This window comes from Drosophila erecta, unplaced genomic scaffold (genome assembly GCF_003286155.1).
Source record: "Drosophila erecta strain 14021-0224.00,06,07 unplaced genomic scaffold, DereRS2 tig00000126-arrow-pilon, whole genome shotgun sequence".
In the NCBI taxonomy this organism is placed as follows: domain Eukaryota; kingdom Metazoa; phylum Arthropoda; class Insecta; order Diptera; family Drosophilidae; genus Drosophila; species Drosophila erecta.
The window spans coordinates 9,112,253-9,120,462 of record NW_020825209.1 but is presented as its reverse complement, the minus strand read 5'-3'; the positions used below and the strand labels follow the sequence as shown (position 1 = coordinate 9,120,462).

The 8,210-nt window shown below is 49.3% G+C and overlaps 4 protein-coding genes across 4 annotated transcripts; 1 reads left to right on the top strand and 3 right to left on the bottom strand.

Annotated features, from left to right (window-relative positions):
• Positions 1–1,248: 1,248 nt before the first annotated feature.
• Positions 1,249–2,581, top strand: LOC6550779 (probable isoaspartyl peptidase/L-asparaginase CG7860). The gene has a single exon (XM_026982278.1). The coding sequence runs from the start codon at positions 1,373–1,375 to the stop codon at positions 2,366–2,368; it is 996 nt and encodes a 331-aa protein (XP_026838079.1). The 5' UTR covers positions 1,249–1,372; the 3' UTR covers positions 2,369–2,581.
• Positions 2,580–4,346, bottom strand: LOC6550778 (UPF0454 protein C12orf49 homolog). The gene is made up of 2 exons (XM_001978039.3): positions 3,719–4,346; positions 2,580–3,581 (listed from the first exon to the last, which is right to left on the bottom strand). The coding sequence occupies exons 1-2, from the start codon at positions 3,818–3,820 to the stop codon at positions 3,030–3,032; spliced, it is 654 nt and encodes a 217-aa protein (XP_001978075.1). The 5' UTR covers positions 3,821–4,346; the 3' UTR covers positions 2,580–3,029.
• Positions 4,347–4,518: 172 nt separating this feature from the next.
• On the bottom strand, positions 4,519–6,889 carry LOC6550777 (CWF19-like protein 2 homolog). The gene is made up of 3 exons (XM_001978038.3): positions 5,577–6,889; positions 4,800–5,522; positions 4,519–4,737 (listed from the first exon to the last, which is right to left on the bottom strand). Exons 1-3 carry the CDS (start codon positions 6,789–6,791, stop codon positions 4,609–4,611), a joined length of 2,067 nt encoding a protein of 688 aa, XP_001978074.1. The 5' UTR covers positions 6,792–6,889; the 3' UTR covers positions 4,519–4,608.
• A 201-nt stretch (positions 6,890–7,090) lies between these two features.
• LOC6550776 (E3 SUMO-protein ligase NSE2) lies at positions 7,091–8,203 on the bottom strand. Its single transcript, XM_001978037.3, has 2 exons — positions 7,989–8,203; positions 7,091–7,936 (listed from the first exon to the last, which is right to left on the bottom strand). The coding sequence occupies exons 1-2, from the start codon at positions 8,065–8,067 to the stop codon at positions 7,290–7,292; spliced, it is 726 nt and encodes a 241-aa protein (XP_001978073.1). The 5' UTR covers positions 8,068–8,203; the 3' UTR covers positions 7,091–7,289.
• Positions 8,204–8,210: the final 7 nt, after the last annotated feature.

Genomic DNA, 8,210 nt, shown 5'->3' with positions numbered 1-8,210 from the left:
CACCAGCAGGGGGCGCCACCAGCGCCACTAGTGGCGGAATGTAGATGGCGCCGCCACAATTGCAGGAGCTCCAAAACCGTCGAGTGTTTTGATTAAACGTTTCGCTTTAATTGCTTCATCATCATTGCGGCAGTGGGTGGGGCTGGTGGTGCATGGAGGTTGGTGGATGGTGGGTGGTGGGGGGTGACATGCCCCGCAGGATGGTGCACTCCATGTGCGTGCTTGACTGTGGTTCACTGGAGAAGTGACGCACACGGGCAAAGACCATTGAACTTTAACATGTCACTGCGAATGGATGGGGATGGCTATGAATATGGCATGGCTATTGGCCACCAAATTAGCCATTCACTATTGACTGATGTTGAACAGTAAATAAGGCTAATAGAGGTATTTTTAGAAGGAACCCCCACATCTGTTGGGAAATTATAATATAATCTATTAGCCCTATTTACTGTTCAACATTATCCATCATAATTTCGACCAAAATGATAGAACTCGAGAGCTGAAGAATGTGTTTGTAGAGAGTGATATTCGTTTTTGCACTCCATGAGCCTTTCCATAAGCATGGCCAACAAGTTTAGCCTGTTTTCAAGTGAGATTCGAAAGAGTCGGATGCCACCACATGTATGTATGCATATGTACCTTATCTTCAGGTTCACACACACCTATTATTACATTTAAGTTCAACACATCTGAGGCCCGAACAATCCGATTATTCGCCTTATCACAGTGCATTTGAGGAACAACAAAAACGAAGGGCAGAGCAAATCCAATTCAAGTCGACAAGCGAATACCCTTACGCCTTTAGAGTTGCACATTGCAGATAAAATTGTGCAAAATTACACTGTGTATACCAAAAAATATGTCTGATATTCTATTATTTTCTAAAACAAATCAACTTTACTTAATATTTATACCAAGGCACTTTAGCAATGAATACTTCATATTCAAATGCATATTTCAGATAAGAGAGACCACAAAACCACTGAAAATAAATGACCGATCATTTGTTTACCCTACCCATAATAATTTCCTGTATCTAAGCAATTTGAGCACTGTTGATCTAACTTTTACAAAATAAAATATTTCAAGCAGTTCGATACAGATTTCATTCAAAAAATAATACTTTTTTAAAATTACCATTGCCATTGGAAAATAAATCAATCGTCAAATCGTTTCTGTGGCTAATGGACTCCTTCGGCAGAGAATTATCTCCGCCAACAAAGCCATAAACACAAAGAGAGTATAAAAGAATTACCCAGCAATCGGAGCTCCAGACGTCTGCTGCTCGAGCTGCCTGCCACATCGGACTATCCTACAATCTGCGCAGAGTAGCCATAAAGTCTCTGTAACTCCATCGAATACACCCGAAATGCCACGCCCAGTGCTGCTCATACACGGCGGAGCCGGTGACATATCGGACTCCAGGATAGCGGGAAAGTTCGCGGGCATAAAGCAGGCCCTCCGCTCCGCCTGGGCCCTATTGAGTCCGGAGAATGGCAGCGGAGGCAGTGCCTTGGACGCCGTGGAGGCGGCGGTGCGTAGCATGGAGCTGGACGAGAACTTCAACGCCGGCTACGGCTCCTGCCTGAACACCAATGGGCAGGTGGAGATGGAGGCCAGCCTGATGGAGGGTCGGGATTTGCGAGCCGGCTGCATAACCCTGCTGCGGGATGTGATGCACCCGATCACAGTGGCCCGCCGCCTGATGGAGAAGCAGCGGCACACCTTTCTTGGCGGTGCAGCTGCTCAGGAGCTGGCCCTGGCCACGGGCAGCGAGCGACTGCAGCCGGGAGCACTGGTCACCGAGGGTGCCCGCTTTACGCTGAAGGAGTTCCAGGATCAGGTGGCCCAGGGCAAGGATCCCTTCTTTGCGCGCACGGAACTGGCCGAGGACAAGCCGACACCGAAAACGGATCCCAGTGGCGAGACGGTCGGAGCGGTGGCCATGGACGCATCGGGCCAGATTGTGGCGGGCACCTCCACCGGCGGCATCACCGGCAAGTGGCCGGGTCGCATTGGGGACACACCCATTCTGGGCAGCGGCACCTATGCGGATAACGATTGTGGTGGCGTCTCCACCACTGGACATGGCGAGACCATCATGCGTTTCAATCTGGCCCAGCGCATTCTGTCCGCCATGAAGTACCAGGGATTGTCCGCCCAGGCAGCCGCCGACAAGGAGTGCCGCGAGATGACCAAGCGGCTGGGTGGCACTGGTGGCGCCATCGTTGTTGGCCACTCCGGTGACCTGGGCATCAGTTTCACATCGCGTCGCATGGCGTGGGGATATGTCCAGGATGGCACCATCTTTTACGGCATCGAAGGTCAGGTGGTGCACCAGGAGCCGTTCACAGTTTCCACATAACTCACGTCGGTAAAGCTATCAAGGATTTACAAAATATCCCAATTAGCAAATTAAATTAAATTAAATCTTTTAAATTTCGGAAAGCTAATACATAAATAAATGTAATCAGTTTCATATTGTTTACCATTTTTACAGAAGTACACGCATTTCTTTCAAAAAGTTGTCGTTCATTTGATAAAGAGAATATATAATAAATAGAAGTTGACCACACTATTCCTTGTTATCCACTGCTTATTTATTTACACAATTAAAATACGAAAATTGCACATTTCGATGGCTTATGGCTAGACATAAATTATTTACAATATTGCGCTATAAAACGTTATAGAGAGCTATTTAGCTTATTTACAATATCGAAATAAGCTAAATATACAAACTAAATTCGATTTCAATTAGAAAAGTATGTTCGACTATATTCCATAACTATTCTTAATGAACATATAAATATTTAATATTTTAGTATTTGAATAAGAGAAAAAAAACATTATTTCTAGCCTAAAGCGATCCCTGACTTAGTGAAATATTGCCAACGAACCAGCTGATGACTGAAAACTCTCTCATTTCTAGTTCGAGGTAAAGCTCATCCGTTGAACGTCTATTTGATCCGGCCGAAAACTTTGTACAGAGGGAGACGCACTGGACGGTGGACGGGATGCGGTGGTCAGCTGCGACTGGCGCCCTGGGGCGCCACATCACGCTGGGATTCGTGCGCCTCGGTTAGACCATAGCAATGCTTGGCCGCCGGATCGCGGTACTTGTTCTCGTGCTCCACGGAGTGCGAGTTCGTGCGACACTTGACCAGGCACAGCTCGAAGTGGTCCGCCACGCTGGCGAAGATGTACTTGGGCGTGTTGGGCGCCAGCAGCACGCGCTCCAGCAACGGTTGTTGTCCGGGGTGCAGGCAGCAGGAGACACAATACTCGTACACAGCGCAACAGTGGGTGCTGGTGTTGCACGTGCGGCAGCTGTAGTATCCAATGCCGGGCAGCTCCAGATTGCAGCAGCCGTTGGTTAGCACCTGCTCGCGTCTGCACACGAATCCTCGTTCATCCGCCAGCCATTGGCGGCCCTGGACAGAGTTTCGGCAGAGTGCTTCCGGATCGCCGCGCGTGCGATTGAGCTGCTCCTCCGGCGCCAGGAGCTGCTGCGTCCACAGGAGCGGTCGGGTGCGCTGCACAACATACTCGTCATAGTGCAGGCCGGAAAAGGAGTCCTGCGGGTGCAAAGGTAACTCAATTAGCCACTGGTTTGCATCATGTAGGCGGAAAGTCCAGATAACATGCGGTTTGTGCCACTAATAAGCTTAAGCTCCAGGAGCTGAGAACTGCCAACTGGAGCACGTGCACTCACCCGATCGAAAAGGTGTCCGAATCCGTAGATGAGCAGCAGTACCACCAGCACGATGTACACAATCCGGCGTCGCAGCAGGCGTGTTAGGGCGGCTGGCCACATCCTGGCCAGAACCTAGCGCTCCATCACAGCTTCCGCCGGGTGTAACTCTCCTGGGACACGGACATGACAATGGCCACAATCAGGGGATTCCTCGGGTCAAATGCTACTGGCGCATTGGATGCAGTTACCACTGGGAAGCCTTCAGCTATGTACTTCTGCTGATTGTGGTTACATCCAGTTGCAGTGTTGTTGAAGGTTTCTCTCAGAACTGAACTTGTTTTTTCATCAAGATGATGAAATTTTCCTGGAGTGTTGATGAACTTTTCTATGCAACTTCCCTGTTGGAAACAGCTGTCTTCCAATTGGCCAAAGGAGCTATATTCTCTTTGCGTTGCAGCATGATGTGTAGGTAATTATTGTCCCACCATAGCTCGTTATGTATGTGCCTTTGTGGTGTACTTATTTTATGCAATAAATGGAAGCAATATTCTCTGGCAGGCACAAAAACAAATTGCTAAATATTTATATATTTCGGTCAGCTGTTAGCCAGTGCTGCAAAATTCTGTGTTAATATACAATCAGTGATACGCAATTCTAACGGAGACATACAAATCGATTAGTGTTATCGATGTTTAAAAATTCGAAATTAATATTTTTTAATGTATGATTAAAGCTCTTCTAATTTAAATGGTAATTTAATTTATAATTTCTAATTTAATTGATTTTCAGTAGCTTTTAAATAAAAATGCGGATTAATATCAATTTAAAACGGTTTTATAAAATGTATAAAAATAAAAATTACATTTTCATGACTTGAAATGATCATAACATATATGTTTAGTATCTACTTAATTCTGTGTACAGTCAAATTTCCTCCAGTTTTCGGCAAAGGCTTTCACCTTTCCGATGGGGTTCGCCTCCTTTCGTGGCTTTCGCCAAGCATTCGGATTGAGCTCCAGCATTCCGCCAAGGATTTCCTGAAAGCATAGGAGCAATTGTCATACATTTGAATCAAACCACGCGAGCAACGCCAACGAACCTGGGCAAAGTTGGCCGGAAAGCGATCCTCGTCCTCGATGACGTGCGCGAAGCCCGAGTCCATGCCGAAGTGAACCCACACGTAGGGCAGTCCCTTGGGAATGGCCGCCCGCAGGGACTTCTGGCGCAGCGAGACCAGCTGCTTGTTGATGCACCACTCCTGCTCCGACTCCTCGATCGCCTTCTTGAAGTAGAAGGGCGCCATCTCTCCTTGGCTGGCGGGAATAGGGATGCAGTGCACGCTGAGATGCGGCCGCCGGTGCAGCTTGTTGGCGATCTCGTAGAAGACGACATCTTGGCGCCGGGCAGCGAACATGCGAGTGAGTGCCTTCCGGAAATTGCTCATCTCCTCCCAGGCATCCTCGTCTAGTTGCGTGCAGCAGGGTACATGCTGCAGCGTCGTCAGAATGCAGTGACCACTCTGGAGGCCCATGTACCACGGCAAACTGAGGTAGATCTTATCGCCCAGGGACACCAGCAGCTGTTTGTCCAGCTTGGCGGAGTCAAAGCAGCGCTCGCAGTTGTCCAGAGTGGCGGCCAGTTTCTCGTGCTCCCTGATGGCGCTCTGCATCTCCCGCTGCTCGGCATCTCCGGCGGAGATTTGCTTGCGCACCTTGTCGGCAAATATGTCCTCCAAGTCATCGTTGGGATTCTTGTGCTTGGACACAATGTCCGCATATTGCAGGTTGGCTTCTGCGGCAGTGGCGTGCTTCTCCCGCTCGAACTGGAGATTAAAATGTGTTACTATTTGGTGTTTGCTTTTGAAAGTAGAGCTTACCATTTGCTTAATGTCATAGCGGTCATCATCGGCGAAGTATCTCACACGCTGGCCATCCACGTGGGTGTCCACCTTCTTGCTGCTGCGTTTTTGTCCCCTCCTGCCGCCGTACTGTTCGTTTGGATTGCTGGACTGCACCAACGGACGCACGTTGCCGCTCTGATCCACCTTGGTGAGCAGCACATGCTCTGCCGAGGCCTTGGGCTTGGCTGGCCTGGCATTTGCTTTCGGTACTGACTGGCCGGAGGCAATGAACTCTGCTCGTTCCTTACGAGCTGCTTCCAACTGCTGATTGAGTTCTGCCGCCAGTTCTTTCTTTCCTTTGAGTTCTGCCTTGATTGCCTTGCCGGCCAGCTCATTGATCTGTTCGTCTGTGAGGCAGGAGGGTGTGGACTTGGTCTGCTGCACGGCCTCCTCCTCTTCCTCAGTAGAAGGAGATGTGGCACTTCTGGAACGAGATCTGCATCGTCTTGGCGGACTGGGAGCATTTGCGCCTGGTTTTCGCCAACCGCGCGATGATCCTTGTCCGGAGCTGATGGAATGCGGCTTGGCCTGCCGCTCATCGTCGTCCTGCGGCTTCTGGAAGCCGGGCAGACCCGTGCCATTGCTCTTCCAGTAGGGATTAAGCTCACGGCCACTCTTGGCCGGATCGTAGGCATCAATTTGTTGGGCCTTCTCGTTGGGCTTCGCTGGCTCCTTGCGTTCCCTGGAGAACGTCTTCAAAAGGAGAGCCTCGCTGGTCATCCAGTCGTCACGCTGAGGAGGCTCCTTCTTGGCAACATTGTCTGCCGCAGGAGGCGGAGGAGCTTCCACCCACTCGTCCTCGCTGGCACTTCCCTTGCGGCTCTTCTTGGACTTCTTCTTGCGTCGCTTGCGCTCCTTTTCATCCTCACTGGACGAGGAGGAAGATGAAGTGGAACTGTCGCTGCTACTGCTGCTGCTACGATGCTTTCTGCTCTTCTTCGATGACTTGGACTTGGACCTAGACTTGTGCTTGGAACTCTTCTTCTTGGGCTTTTTGGCGGGCTTCTCCAGTTTCTTAGCCACCGCTGGCAGCATCCAGTCGGCTTCGCCGCGCAGTTCCTTCTGCCTGTCCCGCTGGCCACGCAGCTCCGCCCGCTCCTTGGCTTGCTGCAGCATCGCTTCCCGAGCCTCGCGCAGCTCCTGGCGCGCCTTGTCCTTCTCCCTGCCGCTTTCAAATTGTATGTAGCTCATGTTTAATTCGATTCTTGTTGTTTACCAAAACATTAGTTTTAGAGGTGGGCAAATCTACGCAGCAGATATATCGGTTAATTCACTATCGATAGATATGTTGCGATAAAAGTATATAATAATCCGAATTCACTAGGTTTTTTAATCTGTACTAATAAAAGAAATAATCGCACCATAGTGCGATAGGTATTTAGCCTTCACGGCTTTATTATTGTGTACATTGTCTTAGACGGCTACTGTCGAAATTTCAGCAGGATCGGACTTGTAGTTTTTTTAGGCCGGAAATCACCACTTTCCCAAAATTGTTTTTCTTTTGTAGGCTAAGTACTTATCGGACCACCCGATAAGTATTTATTGTCGACAATAATAAATATTTATTACAAATACAGATGAAAATGTAAGAGCTGATCCTAGTCATGATTAGATATTACATCCTATGGAAGTAGAACAAACGCACTACTATTGAAGTTCAGCTAAGGATAGGCAACAACGGAATTCTGCTCAATCCTCATCCGCCTGTTCCTCGTCCTCCTCCGAGGCAGTGTCATCCTCAACCTCTTCGGCCATTCGCTGTCGTACCTTTTGCCGGACGATGGCATCCTCGACCAGGTGCGCTGGCTGGATGTAGGTCTCGTTGGCACAGCCGAGCACCGGACACCGAATGTCAATCTTGTCTTTAATGATCAGCATTACCGAATCGCGGTCGTAGATATGACCGCACATTTTGTTGCGCACGGGGTTCTGCATCAGGGCCTTGGACCAGGGATCGTAGAGCGAGAAGATCTCGCCGCCGGTCTCTTCGATTCCTTCGATGATAAGGTCCTCATCGTGGGCGGCGCCATTTGCTTGACCATTAACATCCGCACCTGCCTGGGCAGCTGTGGATTCCACAGTTTTCTTGAAGTTCTTGAACTGGGCTATGTTTTTGACATTGATGCGCTTCCGCTCCGCCGCTCCGGAGCGCTTCTTCCAGACTTCATTGAACTGTTCGATGGTGGAGCTGGAGTTTTGGACCTGCTGCATAGTCTGGCAGAGTGCTTCGTGCTTGCTCTTCAGACGGATGAGATTCTCGGCGTGCTCCACGCGCAGGCGGGCGCTTTCCTCCAGCAGCTTCTGGATCTCCCCGCCATCACTGAAATCGGACACGACTGTTGCGGGATTTAAATATGTACATATGTCCCTTTGTGTTACATTGCTCACCGTCTGCCATTTCCCTGAAGAACTTTGTGTTGTCCACATAAGTGGTCAGTGCGGAATCCACATGCTGATTGAAGTCCATTTTAAAGCTAAATGTTAGGTTTATGTTTTGAAATTGCAGAGTAATTGCAGCCAGATGTTTAACATCGACGGTTCGGATAAGATCGGTAGCTCGCTAGTCAGGCAAATCGCATTTCGCGAATTGTTAATACTTGGTGCATCAAC

Coding starts and splice junctions, on each gene's coding strand:
- LOC6550779 (XM_026982278.1), top strand. CDS start 1,373: ATGCCACGCCCAGTGCTGCTCATACACGGCGGAGCCGGTGACATATCG.
- LOC6550778 (XM_001978039.3), bottom strand. CDS start 3,820: ATGTGGCCAGCCGCCCTAACACGCCTGCTGCGACGCCGGATTGTGTAC. Junction 3,582..3,718: donor TCGGACACCTTTTCGATCGG/GTGAGTGCACGT, acceptor TTGCACCCGCAG/GACTCCTTTTCCGGCCTGCA.
- LOC6550777 (XM_001978038.3), bottom strand. CDS start 6,791: ATGAGCTACATACAATTTGAAAGCGGCAGGGAGAAGGACAAGGCGCGC. Junction 5,523..5,576: donor GCTATGACATTAAGCAAATG/GTAAGCTCTACT, acceptor TTTAATCTCCAG/TTCGAGCGGGAGAAGCACGC. Junction 4,738..4,799: donor TTCCGGCCAACTTTGCCCAG/GTTCGTTGGCGT, acceptor CTATGCTTTCAG/GAAATCCTTGGCGGAATGCT.
- LOC6550776 (XM_001978037.3), bottom strand. CDS start 8,067: ATGGACTTCAATCAGCATGTGGATTCCGCACTGACCACTTATGTGGAC. Junction 7,937..7,988: donor CTTCAGGGAAATGGCAGACG/GTGAGCAATGTA, acceptor ATCCCGCAACAG/TCGTGTCCGATTTCAGTGAT.